Source organism: Exophiala dermatitidis, assembly GCF_000230625.1.
Source record: "Exophiala dermatitidis NIH/UT8656 unplaced genomic scaffold supercont1.1, whole genome shotgun sequence".
In the NCBI taxonomy this organism is placed as follows: domain Eukaryota; kingdom Fungi; phylum Ascomycota; class Eurotiomycetes; order Chaetothyriales; family Herpotrichiellaceae; genus Exophiala; species Exophiala dermatitidis.
Window position 1 is genome coordinate 3706773 of NW_008751646.1, and position 16497 is coordinate 3723269.

At 51.9% G+C, this 16497-nt stretch overlaps 5 protein-coding genes and 1 non-coding gene across 6 annotated transcripts; 5 read left to right on the plus strand and 1 right to left on the minus strand.

Annotated features, from left to right (window-relative positions):
* Positions 1-2573: 2573 nt before the first annotated feature.
* On the plus strand, positions 2574-3905 carry HMPREF1120_01315 (uncharacterized protein; the record flags this gene model as incomplete). The annotated part of the gene is made up of 1 exon (XM_009155328.1): positions 2574-3905. The coding sequence occupies one exon, from the start codon at positions 2574-2576 to the stop codon at positions 3903-3905; it is 1332 nt and encodes a 443-aa protein (XP_009153576.1).
* A 612-nt stretch (positions 3906-4517) lies between these two features.
* Positions 4518-5390, plus strand: HMPREF1120_01316 (hydroxyacylglutathione hydrolase; the record flags this gene model as incomplete). Its single annotated transcript, XM_009155329.1, has 3 exons — positions 4518-4569; positions 4601-4655; positions 4730-5390. 3 exons carry the CDS (start codon positions 4518-4520, stop codon positions 5388-5390), a joined length of 768 nt encoding a protein of 255 aa, XP_009153577.1.
* Positions 5391-6569: 1179 nt separating this feature from the next.
* HMPREF1120_09270 lies at positions 6570-6690 on the plus strand. Its single transcript, XR_634389.1, has one exon. It is a non-coding gene; the product is annotated as a 5S ribosomal RNA (ribosomal RNA).
* A 2115-nt stretch (positions 6691-8805) lies between these two features.
* On the minus strand, positions 8806-9826 carry HMPREF1120_01317 (uncharacterized protein). Its single transcript, XM_009155330.1, has one exon. It carries the CDS (start codon positions 9259-9261, stop codon positions 8935-8937), a length of 327 nt encoding a protein of 108 aa, XP_009153578.1. The 5' UTR covers positions 9262-9826; the 3' UTR covers positions 8806-8934.
* A 4185-nt stretch (positions 9827-14011) lies between these two features.
* On the plus strand, positions 14012-14692 carry HMPREF1120_01318 (uncharacterized protein; the record flags this gene model as incomplete). Its single annotated transcript, XM_009155331.1, has 1 exon — positions 14012-14692. One exon carries the CDS (start codon positions 14012-14014, stop codon positions 14690-14692), a length of 681 nt encoding a protein of 226 aa, XP_009153579.1.
* Positions 14693-15254: 562 nt separating this feature from the next.
* HMPREF1120_01319 (uncharacterized protein) lies at positions 15255-16004 on the plus strand (the record flags this gene model as incomplete). The annotated part of the gene is made up of 1 exon (XM_009155332.1): positions 15255-16004. One exon carries the CDS (start codon positions 15255-15257, stop codon positions 16002-16004), a length of 750 nt encoding a protein of 249 aa, XP_009153580.1.
* Positions 16005-16497: the final 493 nt, after the last annotated feature.

Consider the following 16497-nt stretch of genomic DNA (forward strand, 5'->3'; position numbering starts at 1 on the left):
CGTTGGAGTTTGGTGATTGACAACTGCCCTTTCGGATTGGGAGGCAACACTCCAATTACTGCACGATTACCTAGAGAAGCTATCATGCCGAACCTTGGCCGACAAGGCTGCGATAGAACAGTTGCTCCTCTCCATTGCTATCCAAGACGTCTGAACAGAGAGTGGCTAAGAGGGGTTCTTCGAGGGCTCGCACACACCTACCTAATTAGGCACGATCGACGTTGGTAACGCCCATCAAACACGGCCCTGAAAGCAGTGTTTTCTGCTAGAGGAGCGCCTCGTGAACTCCCATCTCGATATGAGGCACCTCCGAAGCTGGTGCATCCGGCAGAGCTGCAAGACTTACCTGAGTAACCATGGTCTGAATGATGTTCTCCGCTGATAATGTTTGACGCACAACTACAACGCTGTACACCAGCGTGATGTGCCAGGCGGTGAAGGCGAACCCTTGGCCAGGTTTCTTTCTCTGCCGGCAATACGGCGTCTCAAGTATTGCCCCCAGCTGTCCTCGTTCTCGTTCTCCTCCCCCTCTATCGCGGGCAGACCTTGCCCGAATGCTGAACCCGGCTCTGCAAGAGAATTTGCCGGGAAACAATGGCACCAATTCCTTGACTGAATATGTGCTAGACTTTTCGAGAGCCTTAGCTAACCCTTCTTTGCAACAGATTGTAATCAGGTACTGTAAAAGTTTGGCGGTCGGGGGCGTGGGAGAGTGAATCTTTGTCAAGGCTCCAAGAACGCCCAACACGTGGTGCCTGGCTGAATTGCAGCGGATGGAGGAGATTGTGACGGGTCCCTTTCTGAGCACACTGTGTTTGAACCACTGCTGCAGCTGCTGTGTTCTGTTCCAGCAGGTACATCGGGGGTATGCTCGTGAAAGAGCGGCTAGTCGGAGCCAAATCGACAGTCACCGACAGACGAATCGAATCCTGTCTGTATTTCACGTTGGCAAGGTCGTTGACTTCCAGCGCCTGAATCTGGTCAACAATCCAACGGTAGCCTTCAGTTGACATGCGCATGCATCATAACGCATGGCTGATCGTAGTAGTCAAAGGCCAACCGTTTGCAAAGGCCACCCTGTGGCAGCGCTTTGAAGGAGGCATTGATCCATTTTCGGGCCTGTCCCAATATTTGACGTGGGAACCACGCTCACCTTTCTGCCCAGGTCGAAGATACTGGGCCAGCTTCGGGAGAGTGGCTAAATTTCCTGGTAATATTATACAAATGATCGATTTTTGGCGGTCATCCCACGAACAAAGAAATGTTTGTCAGTATCGGTGGCCTGAAGGGCGTTTTTTGCGACTCTTATCTTTTTCTTCTTGTGAGATATCAAATTCCTGATCCACTCCCTGAATGATTGAAGCGAACACGGGGAATGTGTTTGTGGGGGTTACATTGTAGTGCTGGGTACCGCACTATATATTGTGGTCACATGCGGAGGTGAGGGACAGCTGCCAGTGCTTGACACTTGACACCGAGTCAGCGGCGTCGCAGAGAACATGGAATATCACCATCTCTTCTTACAGAACACCACTAGCTACAACTGTAGGTGCTGATAGTTGGGTTCTTTGCTGTGATATAAGAAGCTGGGCTATTATTACTGGAATTGTCCACCAGCAGTGCCCGCCGTACTGTCCTCTGCTATCGCCCTGCAAGTTGGTTACCGTGATGCTGAAGTCCGAATTGTTGTTGGAGTCGCTAATAGACTCGTCCCACGCCAAGCGATCCTACAATGATCGAGGGCCCCGATCCGGCCATTAAACGATTGGATCTCGAGACTCTTTGAAGCTCCTTATCAGTTTCTCTCGACTCATCAGTCCCGCATAATCGATCGTAACCGACAATCTGCATCCTCCACTCTGCCTACCTTACAGTTCTCTCATTTGGCCTGCTATCTCTACAGCTGGACGGCGACCACATGAGGCCGCTCTTTGCCCAATGTATCGCTAACTAGTCTGCGTCTGACCAATTTCATTGTCATTGCGCATTGTCATGTGCACACAAAGCGAGTGCTATCCTCGGCCTTTCTAACGCTGCCCCTCGATGCAGCCTGCCAGTGGGTTGTATGTGATCGAGCCACCCGTCAGTGCTTTGGTTCATCCACATGGAGGGCGAGGTGACTGCCTTATCTGCGCATCTTCATGCGTCAAGACCGTCGGACTTGTGATCACCCGCGTTCCCTCCTCCTGCTTCTCTCTGTATCACTCTGCTTCCCTGCTTACTGCTTGATAGCAATTTGCATGTTTCCTTCTGTCATGATCCTGTATATGCATAGTTTGCGGTGTTACTAGCTACAGACGATACTCTCTCCGCGGCGGCCTTCATAACGTTCACCGACGACATCCTGCTTGCCCTCGAGCCACCACTTCTTGCCATACTCGATTCGATAGCCAGGTCTAAATCCGCACATCCTGAACGCCTTGTTAAGATCTTGGAGACACACGTTGACTGTGTTTGGGATCAAGAGGGTTGCATCGTTCATTTCGATGGGCGAATTGCAAGAAATGATAAAGACGGAACACCTGGAATAGCACATCACTTCTCTACAGGCGCCCGTGCTCACGAGGCTCGTCATGCCATTTCCAGTCCCATATCTATCAAGGCCGTCACTTCCAGATCACTGTTCGCCAACCTCTCCTTTCCTCGCCGATGTCGCGGGGTACTTTGGAACATGCATACCCACCCCTCTGGCCGCTCTTTCAACGCTGCTTGGGACTTTGTCGATAGTGTCATGGCTATTTGCACAAATGCCCCAAATCTTCAAGAACTACCACATCAAATCTACCGCGGGATTGTCTATATTCTTTTTGGGAGAGTGGTTGTTGGGCGACTTGACGAACCTCTTGGGCGCCTTGTTTACGAAGCAGGCTTCATGGCAGATCATCATAGCCAGCTACTATGTCTTCGTGGACGTGTGTCTTGTTGTCCAGTATTTCTGGTACAGTTACTGCACGAAATGGATCTATGCTGAAAGCCTCCATTCGCGTGGGAGTAGCGATTTTGATGACGCAGACAGCGCCATTATCAACGGGCTCTCCCCGATCAACTCGAGCTTTGTCGAAGACGGACCTGAGTTGAGTGATCGCGACGAGGGTCCCCCCAAGACGGCTAGTGCAAGAGAGGTCGAATCACCTCATTTTACGCATGTGAACTATGGAGAGAAGAATAACACTGCGCCATACAACATGTCATATAACGACAAATCGGGCACCAGTTGGATGATGTCTCCTTCTCCGCGGACATTGATGTACGCGGCAACAATATCTTCGCTGGCTTCGAATGCCGCGGCGGCTCCTATACCGTTTCCTGCAGACCGTTACAGACACGGCATCCGCCTCCTTCGTGTGGACACTCCGCTCGAAATTACCGGCACCATCTTGTCCTGGTGTTCGACGCTGTTGTACCTCGGATCACGACTACCTCAGCTATACAAGAACTGGTGTCGCCAGTCAACTGCTGGCCTCTCGCCACTGTTGTTCTTTGCTGCCTTCTGTGGCAACTTCTTTTATTCCACCTCTTTACTCACAAATCCGAATGCTTGGGATGATTACGGTCCTTATGGTCACCACGGCTGGGTGGGTTCCGAGGGGTCACAGAGGTGGGCTTGGGTAGCCCGTGCGGCTCCCTTTTTCCTGGGCGCGGCGGGTTGTCTAAGTATGGATGCCCTGATGGGCGTTCAGTTCATGATGTATGGAGAAAGGGAAGAGCGTATTGTGAAGGTCAGAGATTCTCATGGGTACAGTCACTGGGAGCGGGTCAATGGATGGATGAGAGGCTGGATCCCGAACATGGCTGGCAAGGATAGAGTGGTAGACCTTGCTCAAAGTCAAAGGCTGCTGGGAGAAAGCGGACATCTCAGCATGAGCCGCAGGAGCCACCATCATGATTATGGAACGGCCACATAGATACGAATTACGATCTATAAATCAGCTGTCAGAATACTTGTATTGATGAATGTTTAACCTGGTGGATTGATCACTACTACAGAGTAGTAGTGGTTTCTACATCCAAGTTGTACAACGTAGGAGTACAATGTTGTACCGCGAACGCCGCACGCGAGATTGACGTCAAGCCGCGGTCGTGCTCCGGCCCTTCTCCGCAATTCTATGATGAGGGACCATCCGAATCTCGACAATTTATAATATTGCACGATCGTTTCGTGAGAGTTCTTCTGTTAGTAGTGTATTGTGAGATCGAGTTAATCACAGCTGTTCTTCATGCTCACTTCACGTCTCATCAGACCAATCCTGTCCACGACTGCCGCACTTGCAACGTTCATCCGCCCTGCGAATACCCCACAACTTCTCGGAAGCCGAGTTAGCATTGGATCTGGCTCGACATCGGGACTGGCACGACAGCCATTAAGGAAGATGCACATCCTAAGCATTCCCATGTGTAGGTAACTCCAAACGCGGGTGTCGAGACTACCAAGTGGCTCCTGGTCATGTCTGTTCTCGGGAGGTGCAAGGACAGAGGGTGATAATCCAGGCGTTGGATCCTGGGGTGCAACCCAAATCATGGAGTTGTTTGCAAAGCGATGGAGGCTAACAATGGTGGTGGTCGACAGGGGTTGGCTCGTCCAACAACTATGCCTATCTAGTGAGCGACGACGAGACGAACGATGCGGTGATCATTGACCCTGCAAACCCTCCGGAGTACGTAGCGACGACCCCGAACCCTGAATACAGTCTTTTCGTGGCAACTAATGACTTGCTCATCCGCATTACAGAGTCCTGCCCATTCTCCAGAAGAAGGCCCAGAGCCTGAACCTCACCGCCATCATGAACACACACCACCACTGGGACCACGCCGGCGGGAACAAGAAGATTCTACAATCCCTGCCGTCGCCGGTCCCCGTGATCGGCGGGAAAGACTGCGAGGCCATGACAAAGACGCCGGCGCACGGGTCGACGTTCAACATTGGCAAGAACATCCAGGTGACGGCGTTGCACACGCCATGTCACACGCAGGACAGTATCTGCTGGTACATGGAGGACAAGAAGACCGGGGAGCGGGTCGTGTTTACGGGCGACACGCTCTTCATCGGCGGGTGCGGCAAGTTCTTTGAAGGCACGGGCGCCGAGATGCATGCCGCACTCAACAAAGTCCTTGCGGCCCTGCCGGACGATACCAAAGTCTACCCGGGCCACGAGTACACGAAATCCAATGTCAAGTTCTTGAAGAAAGTCGACCCGTCGAACGAGGCCGTTAAAACGCTGGAACAATTTGCCAACGAGAACCGCGAGACACAGGGCAAATTCACCATTGGCGACGAGAAAAAATATAATGCCTTTATGCGTGTTCACACCGAGGATATGAAGAAGGTCACGGGCAAGACGGATCCGAATGAAGTTATGACCCAGTTGCGCGAGTTGAAGAATGCGAGTTAAAGTGTCTGCTCCCGGGGACAGACGAAAGCATGGGCACACTGGTGGCGAAATGCTCGGCGATAAGTTAAGCTGGCTGGTACGTAGAGAAACTGAAAAATGTATATATAATATATTGCCTTGGCTTGCCGTTGCCACGACGATGATATGTACTGGCTCGGAATCTTCGCAGTACATGGATCTCGCAGCCAGCACATGTAAGGCAGATGCCCAACCGGGTGCAAAAGTGAAATCAGTACATATAATTACAGAAGTTCCTATATCAATGAAATATGGTGATTCTTCCAGAACACAGATTATCTGCTTCATCGAAACCAGAACAGATAATGTCATGGGCATGGCCGCAACAAGTGTGGTAGACATCATGAGGGAGATATACTCGTGAGATACTTAGCGCTGATTGAAAGACGCCCTGATGTCTTCGCATACGGTCCCAGACCTGGGACCAGAAGCAATGAATGGTAGGTATTCTCCTCTGCCATCAACTGACGGGTTTATATCCACGTTCACCTCAGAGCAGGAAGCCCTCCCTCTTCGTGAAGGCGTACATCCAGAGCGAGTCAAACCACCATCACATCCTGAGCGTACGTGGACACGGCAATTGCAGTCTGAAATCTGTGTCTAGACACCAGAGCTGGGAGCCGTAGTACGATAGATTGATAGTTGGTGCTGGTACCCAATCCTTCAAGGAGCAGGGTGACCATGCTATCGATTCGGCAGACCAGACCTCCAAGTTTCGAGTTGCTGTTAAGGTAGTGTGACCTTTTGGCGTCGGGTATACCATACTGCGACGTTATTTAGGAACAGGGGGCAAAACGAGGTCAGTACCTTGGGTATGTTCATGTCCCAAGGGATTTGACTGGACAGACGAAGCCCAACGTAGACTGGGAACTGATGAATCCTCAGTAGCATGGCCACGGTCATCAATATCACCCAACACGAAACATGCCCGCGGGTCCTCCTGGTAAAGACCATTCATTCCCAAACAGCAAACTGACTAGTACCTCGGTACCTACTTACCTTTTGGAACTTGGAAATGCAGTGAGCCACCCAGCATTGATTTCCACAGTGGTTGGTTGGTGTCTTTCCTTTCAGACTCGCCTCCAAAGAAAGGCACCTGGACTGATCCAGAAGGACAAAACGGACATATATGCTTTTCATTCGCACATTCTTCCTCCGCAACCGACCATAGAACATTCTTGAGAGAACAGCGCTTCCCGTCAGCTCAGCGGTACTTAAACTCAGTGTCGGCCGGCTAGTACTGACGTGGGTGACCAGTTGGGAATCCCGGCTGTCGATTGTTTTTTGTCTCTTTGCCAAACTGGAGATATTCTGTTATCTGTTTTTTGGGGGGGGATCTCGGGATCCAGGTTAGTATGGAACATTGATATCAGACCGTGCCAGGGCTAGCGCTCAGCTTGGAGATTTCGAGATGAAAACATCGCATCAAACGGAAACCATCTCTGCTGCTACTGCAGCAGGTATAGTACGTTTGCCGTATAACCAACAGAAGATTATAGGGATTCTGTTTCGAAATACTGAAAGCTTTGAGGCCCAAGTTCCCAGAGAGAATGAGAGCTGAAAGACCATCTGCAACGGGCTGTCCATGTCCATTATACCGCGGCCAAGGACTAGTTAGAGCACCGGTAGCTGCTGGAGTCTTTTCAGATACACACGACACTGTAGAAGTATGCAAATGAGCACGCCCGCTGAATACGGAGTGGTTTGGTCATATGTGCTGCTGCTACGGTACCAGGTATGTTGATATATCGCCGACCACCAATCCGCATGTAAAGGGTAAACCCATGTCGGTGCTAGGAGCCCGCCCAGTTGGCCTTGTACACTATTGTACAACTTGAACTGTACAATTTGTAAAGCAACAAGGTCACGAATAGATGGTGTATGCAGTGGGATGAGACAAACATCTTCACATCGACATCTTACTTCTAAAGCCAGAATGGATGTCCTCAGTAGTGGGAGCTCGTAAGGTCAATGGGAAAAGGGGAGACTTTTCCGGCATTATACTTCCGGCGCCCTCTGCGATAACCTTTGCCTTCCCACATTGCTCGACTTTGCCTTTGTAGACAAGCCGAGTTGGTCGAGAGCAAGGTTCGACAAACAGAAGCACTTGCAACAGGGATGGCAGCAACACCGGATTGCCCGCATGTGACTGATCTATGGTTGCTTACCTTGAAGTATCCTACGATTCAGCGACAAACTTCGTTCGCATTTTGCGGCAAGCTGAGGCAAGCTGGTCCGGGTGTCGGCATCACCTTCGTCGCACACAATAATAAGCCCCTGTTTGACAAGGCGCGTGGGAACCATTACTGGAAACAGGCTATCCCGCCAAACCCGCGGTTGCAAGTAGCGAAGGCAACGTTGTGGGAACTTTGCATGGTTCGCATATCCACATGAGATCCGCCGACGTCAAGACTCTTCAGACTCTAATCGATAAATAATTTCCCTGGTACGTGCGCTCAAGGAGACGGGGGGATACTAACTCGGATGAGAGGAGCTCCGCGACACCGCCTTTGTTGATCGACAGCGAAAAGGCAGGCCGCTAACGGGTCCAGACCACCTGCAAGCAGAACAAACGATAGTGGAATCAGCCACTGCAGTGGTGACGGTGGACCTGGACGATGAATGAGCTGGAGAGAGAGGCTCCACAGAAGAGACCACGCAGTACATTTCCTGCAACATCCCGGTTGGTCTCATCTTTAGCGGGCCCTGGCCTGTGATGACTGCGTGCCTTTTGGGGGGCCGCACTTTCCCAACGTCATCTCCCGAGAGCGTATTTCATACCGTTGAGTTTCATTTCCAAGCCCAAACGCACAATACCTAGGTAAATGCCAGGCAACCGAAGCAAAACCGCTGGACGGCAGCTGAATAGGACGCTGTGCGGTTTCTAGGCTTCCGTCCGGTAGGCAAGGAGAAAACTTCCCTAAGCCGCGGAGCTGTCGTCCTAGTAGGGACTCAATCTTCCTGACAGGCGGCCTGGTGAGCCCCCGGCGGCTGCAGATAAGTATACGTAAAGGGGCAAACCAGGGCGGTGAAGTGTCTGAAGCCGACCACTTTGTGGTTGTGGAACAAATAAGCCGAGGAGCGGATCGCTTGAATTTGGAGTAACCCGCAGAACTCTGTCACAACAATAATATGAAAACAACAATAATAATGATGGCAGGGGGCACTCCACAAAGCAGTCATGCGCACCGGAGGTTTGCAACCACGTAGTAGTGGAAGGTTTACGGGTTATAGACCCACTGACCGAGGGAGTGATCCTTGCGCAAGTGCTGCAGGGAAATGGGTGACTTTTGATAGAAACCCTGGTCCCGGCACGAGCGTACTACTGCATCCCTGCACAGGCGATGACTGGTGATTGAACCGATTTGGAGCCGATTTGAGTGGCACGATCCAGCGATGCTCTGCGTGCGTAGCTCGCCGCGGTGACCATCTCCACAATATCAAAAGTGGAATCCGGGCCATTTTGGCGGGATCCGTGGAGCTAACAGCTTGTGTCCAGGTTATGCCTTTTAAAGGAGTTCACTCGTCAAGTCTCAAGTATCCTGATCATTTGACCTGGCAAGCATCGCTTTTGAACTTTGAATATCCAGATACCATAATAAGTTCCGTGGAAGCTGTTGCAATAGTCCTCAGATGTTGCAAGCACTCTACAATTCAGGTTGTGTTGGGCACCCGGAGAATGCGGTTGGTCCCAAATGCCTGATCGGCTGATTTGTCCTGATTTCCACACCAACCGCCTCTGTGTTGTATGCAGTGCATCAAAATGCTGCAAGCGACCCTGCTTTAGTCTCATTTTCGTCTGTTGCTCTAGCCGGGTTAGATCAGAGCGAATGCATTGATATTCCTCGAACATCAGCCAAGCATAATTCAGTGACGCCAGGATCAACAAGGTCGATCATCAAGGTGTAATATTCGATCATGCTTTTCCGTGCCTGAGAAACTGAGATTGCCACCTGAGGTTGTCCTAATTGGTGACCTGTGTTGCTGACCGATCGATATTATTCACTTGCTGGGATTGTCCTGCTCGAGCACATGGTATCCGTCACGGTCTGCTTAAGGGACGATCTGGACACACATGCAGTTGGCATGTCCTGCTGTTGTCCTCCGTGTACAATAATGTACGATAGGCCGTAAATTCGGTAGTAGCTGAGTTCATTGTGATCGCCGCCGTCTCCGAGGGTATGCTAGGTCAAGGGATCCAGGTCGAGGTTCGAGGTTGGCCTGTGACAAGGGCCGAAAAGTGTGGAAAAGTAGCCAGGTGGGTGTAATAGTGGCGCCGCACTAGTATTCCACCTGCAAATCCTAGTTCCAGAGATGGTCTTCGGTAAGTACAGGAGTGGTTCCATGTCTGTGGCGCCCAGGACTAGTTGTACAGCGGTAGAGCACAGGATCGCAGCGCAGGCGCTGCAAGTGCCTCGCCTACTGCAGTGGTAAGTAGTAGTAGGCGTCAGCCAGTAGCAGACCAGGCCTAAATGTTAACTGCCCACTGGTGGCTGCTGACCTGGAATTAGCTTGGCCCTACCTTTCTTGTGGTTGGCTTTTGTGATCAACCACCGCCCGCACCGCTTGCGGAAGCGCATGCCAGTGGGGTTGGACGCCCGGGAGGCAGGAGTAACGGCAGGGCTGGGCAACGGGATGGTCGTGACATGAGACGGACAACTTCGCCAGACCTCGCCCCCATGGCAGCCACCAGAGTGCCAAATTGCCAAGTGGACACAGATGTATTTTATTATTGTACGAGTGGCCGTCAAATTTCGACGCTGGTCGGCGGTCGCTGGCTACGCTTAGAAATGGAGGGTCACGCCCGTCATTGGTCTGAGATCCGCCGATCCTGTGCTTGACTACCTCAGCTTTCGATGTTGTACCATTATTGTAGGTACCTAGTCAGTAGTTCGATGAATATGCAAATGCAGTCATTTCCACCTGATGCAGCGGCGGTAGGTTGTCGCCCGTCAAAGACGTCGAGTAAGAGCAAGTATTGTAAAAATCATACTCCCATGTATAACACGGGAGGCACAGTTTGGCTACCCTGTTCGATCAGGGTAGGGTATGTCGCTGTGCTGACGCCTGCTCGGTGCATTGTACTGTACAACGTAGAGCGCTGCCCAGGGCTCCCACTCCTGTCAATGCACTTAGTACTGCAGTGTAGAACCGTGCTACTGTAAAGGGCCCCCGTTAGAGGCACGCGCATGCACGGTCTCAGGGGCGTTAAACCGCAGGCAAGGCCAACTGTACCTTGTACATGCGAGTACGAGATGATCAGGCCGGCGGTTGACGACGTAAGAATGTCGGCCAAGGAACAGGCAGTGCAGGTGCACCACTGGCACACTGCAGCAGCCCGAATCGACTCGTTGGTGACTATGAAGCGTAAGACCTCGCTTACCGTGCCGTGAAAAAATTCCCCTCCTTTCAAGTTCCGCCACAAATAGGGCGCAGCTGTTGGTGCAAATAATGACCCATACTACTAGTAGTCACATAGTATTGTTGGCGCGTGATCCGTATTATGATAGCTGCCCCTGTGCCATCGTCAGACAGCCCCTGGACCACTTCAAGATCGAAGATGCCAATTTTGATGCCGATCCGCTGTTGCTACTACAACATTGCTAGTAGCCGTCGGCTCTGCAGGCTCGCGCCCTGGTGTGTCTGATATCTCGATACATTACTTTGGTACAAAGGGATTTGATGAAGTGACACCAAGTGTAAGATGTTGACCATTGCGCCGCAACTCGGTCAAGACGACACGTTTTAGATACGCCTACGGCTAATAGAACCGTGGAATCATATTGGCAAACCCACGGTCCTCATGCTTCCAGGGCGCAGAACGTCCAAAAGCGGTGGGGACTTCAAGTTTGCGCCTCAACGGTGTCATCCCGCGTCCGCGAGTCCGGTAATATCCAGCGATTGAAGTGGCCAGGGAGGCTTAAGAGCGGGTCATTGGCCGGTAACTACCTGAGCGGGCGGTCTCTCCCTTTCTTTTGTATATCCGATGGCTGTCTTGACCCCCTGTCAAATACCGCACTTAGGTACTCCTGCCACCTAGGTGCCTGCTGGAAATCTCTGATCCTGCTGCCATGTCTTTACTACCACTGCACTACTAGTACGGTAGTACTGAGTCCCCAGCCGGCCACTCCCCACATGGCAGGCAGCCCGCTGTCTGAATTATCGATCCTTGCTTTTTCTTCGAGCTTCCATCAAGCGAGCCCCCATCTTCCGCTTCCTGAGACCCGCACCCTGTTTCTGTCGGGTTCTCCTTCGCCCCTCATGGTGCTGCCCATCTTGACCGCCGTCTCTTTCGTAAAGTGCGATCCACCTGAGAAAGATGGTTGACCTGAGCGTCTGTCGAGTCCACGTCTACAACATTGTATGCAAGGAGGCTCCGTTCCTTTGGAGAATGGTTGCCTGTTGCCTGTGCACAGATATCGCACACTCGCACAACCAACGAGAGAGACAGTAGCAGTTGTTCCCAATCGGGCATTAACTTGGTTCTTACGATGCGCAATTTCATAGAGCCTCCCTTGCGTAAGATGTACAGAACTGCCACAAAGGATGCCTCTGTCATTCATGGCCTCAATTGGTGCCTCGTAATTCCTCACACGTCGAGGCTCACCTCCGAGAACCCAAAAATTGAAAGTGAAGCCAGTTAAGGTATGGCTCCGGCGTGCTCGCCGGCCTCAGCCGGTACCCACCGCTTCGAGTCGTGGCCCGTTTGAAGGTGTGCACTGCACTGCATGCTTCAAGTTCTGGTGGGTGGTGGGTTTCCTACAACTGTAGGTAGCTTCCGGGCACTGGCACGAAATGAAAAGCGCGCGTTTCCGATCATTTATTGGCTACGGACCTACCGTTGGACGTCGGGGAGCCTGGTACAACTACCACGTACAACTAGTACTGTACCCAGGTAGGTACCACTTACGAGAAGAGTGCCAGTGGGTGGCTACAGCTGCCATGCTTTGAGTTCGGTCGCTGTCCGTCGTTTACACACTTCACCACCCTCACTTAACCGCGCCTCATGCTAGGAAGCCCAGTCCCAGGAGCGGCTTTTGCCCATTCTGTTAGTTTCATTCCATACAATTGTACACCTGACATCTATCGTAGGTACTAAAATCGCAGTCTCCACGCTTCTGTGCCCGCAGCCGACGACGAACCGTTGCTTCGCCTGAGCCGCCTGGGCCCAAACTGGCTCTAAAGGACCAGCCATTGCGGTGGAAATCGCCAGCTCTGACACAGTCAGTCAGTGGATCCCTGGTTATGGACACTCCCTGGCTTCATCCTAGACACAAGAGACCATGTTGACATTTTATGTTCGTGGGACCGTGCAGGTCTTGCATTCTGATAGGTTTGAAGCCAGGCTTCAGCGAACCCAGGCCAATAGTTTGTTTATTGATCGCTGCCCGGTCGGTCAATCAGAGTCTCTTACCGTTGTATCCGGCCGTGCTGCAAGAATACCTGGACTCCGACTCAACACTACTTCGGATGTTGCCCTTGTCGTTCTTTGCTGCGCTGCGCTCCTTGCTGCCTTGCATTGCAGGCATCAGCCCTTTTCAGTCAACACCCCCGCCAGTCAGAGCTTTGACGGAATTGAATAGCGCCATGGTGCAGGCTCCTACCAACGTCGGCTCCATTGGCTTTACTGATCCCAGCGCAAGTTGCACCGGCCTTCACCTTGCAGGACTTCAATGATCCATCCCTCCCCTACCCCAGTGCCCACATATCGCACTACTGCCGCCACCGCGATCTACCCACTGCAGTTTGACGCATCTCGCCAGCTTACTTTCCATCCCATTCCAACTCCATCCGCCTAGAACTCTGTTACCTGATTCGTGCTGGCTAGGTCCCTGGTGGTCGGTACCTGCCCATGCTTGCCATGCCCTCTGGTCGCCATGCGCTTTTGGCTTTGTGTGCTTATCCCTGGTTTTGGGTTTGGCTCATTCCTACCCACCTGGCCCAAACCCTGTTCCACCGCACTTGTATACCATGAGACACTAACCGTGAACTCCTCTGCGCCTTGCCGCGCCTGATGTGCCAGCTCAATCTCAGCTTGCTCGCCTTGGCCGTCAGGACCACCATTCATGCCATTAGCGCATGTCCTCCTTTTTGGAAGGGATAAGATATGAAGTACTGTAGGTGCCCATCCAGAAATCCCCCAATCCCGCAATCCCAGACTCTTCGTGCAATTCAGCACAGCATATCCCCCCAGCATGGACGTATCTCACTGCTGGGCTCAGGCTGCCGACCAAATCTATCATCCAGCAGCGGCAGCTAGCGTTTCGTCATATTTTACACGTCCGACAAGGGTGGTCAAATCTGGCAGCCGCAATAATAGTCCACGGTTACGACGAAGAAAGACGACAACAGCAGGCACAGTTCCTTCTCCAGCCAAATCGTTTGTTGAGCATCTCCGCAACAATGTCCAGACGCAGCAATGGCATCCCTCGGAACGTCCTCTATCCCGGCCTGTCAGTTGGCACCCAACTCCCGTTGAGGACAACAGCATCCCTTCCAATGCCCCGGTGACTGGACAAGATCCGTGCAGCTGGAACTTCTCCACCGCCCAGATCAACGGACTTGTCACGCCTGTCTCATATGCTGCATTCCACGAACCTCAAATGGAGGAGTATTTCACGCCTCTAGAACAACTTCCCGAGCCAGCGATGGGTTTCCCGTACGGATCTCAGCCCCTAGGCGAACAGACATGGCCCAGCCACTATCTACCTCAGACTCACCACGGTTCGTTTAGCATGCTATCGCAGCATGCTTCAGTCGAACCCTCATGGCAATGCAATCAGCACCCAGGACCAGCTCAAGTGCAAACGGCACCAAATTCACCGGAGACTCTTCAAATGCCCAGCCTCGATCTCGGGACACTGTCGCTTGCCAGCACCGGCGATATTGAAGACGATCAGGAATTGGTCGGCATGGGCTTGTATGATTCTCCCGCCGAAGTCCAGTCGTCAACATTATTTGGAGGTATTCCCTCTGGACGCAAGACATTGAAGCTGGAGGAGTCTTTTGAGCCCACGGATCTGAACGGAGAAGATGATGATGCTGGCGGGGAAGAGGACGCAGACGGTCAGGAGGAGGAAGTCTTTGAGCTCGATGAACCACAAAACGATACCCATGATTCCCTCGACAAGGCCGAATACCCTGACCAGTCGTCCATCGCGAGTCATCTCACGTATGGTCTCCCATCAGAGGTGAATCCGATCGCTTATAAATACTTGTCGACTTTGAGCCAGCTGAACAGCGCATATTATCCTGCTGCATCACATGGCTACGTTTGGATATGAATAATGATTTCACGACATCTGGCTTGGAATTGCCGTGGGCTTCTTAGTAAGCCTGCTTATTCGAGTTTTAGATAGTGATACCCAGCTTAGCGGTCCTATTCAAGGGGATATCCTTGTACCAACAGAATTATATATACCGAATAATCAGCCCTTCGTTACTGCTTAATAAGTTGCCGTCTCCCATCAATTCAGGACGGATGTGTAGTTGGTACGCCGTTTCTAGAAGGACTGCTAGTGGTGGTGGTGGTGGTGGTGGGTGTGAGCTTGAGTTCCGGGTCTCCAGCCAATAATAACGCTCTGAGGCACCATCACATCAATCTTCGTCCTTCCACGCTACCACTTTACCACGATACTGCAATTTCTATATCCAACACACTCAGGGACATTTCATGGATAATTCCCGAGATACTACATGATACGGATCCGGTTGGTCGACTTGATGTCAACCATACTCTACAACTGACACACATAATGCCAGGGGTTGCCTTCCAGCTAAGAATGCAGTGATTTCAAACCGTGTCAACGACGCCCCTTCCCGGGTGCAAGGGTGGCCTTCGCGATCATGTTCTTGCAGTCGTCACCGTGGCAGCATGAATCTGAATTGGCCATGGTGAGGGACTGGTTCTTCCCTGAACATGTCAAGCAAGACGTATATTCTCCGGCTTCGGGGTTGCCATCAGATATGCGACAACGGGCCGTGAACCGGGTGAACATGTGGCTTTTCAAAGCCGGTCGGCTACCCCCAGCACTCATCGCGACCGCGGGTTTGACCGAAGCTTTACTGCATGAGGAGAAAGTACGGGCTGGTGGAGGTGGCATTTCCGAATCGGCCATGCAGAGCATCTTTGCGATGGCGTTTGCGAGATTCGTCAACGGTTTCGTGGACCGCGACGTTGCTCGTTCCCATGCTGCTGAAATGGCAGTGGACGACGGCACAGATGTCGACAATGGCAGCATGTCCACGGCCAAGGGAGAGAATTCTATGTATGCGCACGCCGCTACAATTCGCATGCCGCAGACTTTTGTCGATTTACGGCACGAGGTCACCCATGGCCACATCCCAAACTTGACATATCTCAAGCGAATGACTCTAAATGCATTGCAGTGGTTGTGGGAGAGATGGTGGATGAAGAATGCCACGGGGGATCCTGCGCGCGCTTTGTGGGAGCTGCAAGAGCGGAAACGAGCTGCAAGGGACGCAAGAAATGCCAGTGACTTTCATACCAACATGACGGGTATGGTAGACCAAGCATACATAGCGAGTCAAGCTCATGATCGGATGGCCATTGATGAACTGGCGGGAGAAACTTAACAAATGGGTGCTTCTACAACCGAGGAAATTCAATCCTAACCCGCTGCGAGACTGTAGCATATCAATGTAGCCTACAAAATCTAGAGTGCGAGAATCTAAAAGCAGGCATTGGTCAAGACGCGTATTAAACCACAATTTCGAATCTGGATTGCAGCTGGGCCGGATTCGAGGTTCATGTGGAAGCCTTCAAGTCGTCAATAATAATCATTAACGCCATATCCGCCTGCAGTAACTTCGGCTGTCACTCGAGCGGCGACTCGGGACCCATCCTCGATGCAAGCCCTGTGGCATCCAAGTAAACAGCTTCGGTTGCGTCTGTTTGCCTCCTTCACTCGTCATCAAGGGAGCCTGCCAACTTCGCGACAGTGAGCTTGAGCTTGAATTACTACTATCCGGACAACCTTCGAAAAGGTCTACGTTCTGACATGCTTTGCAACCTCATCAGCACATATGCCAGTTCTTCGGGCCAGTGCTCAGGTCTTCCGCCGTCCTC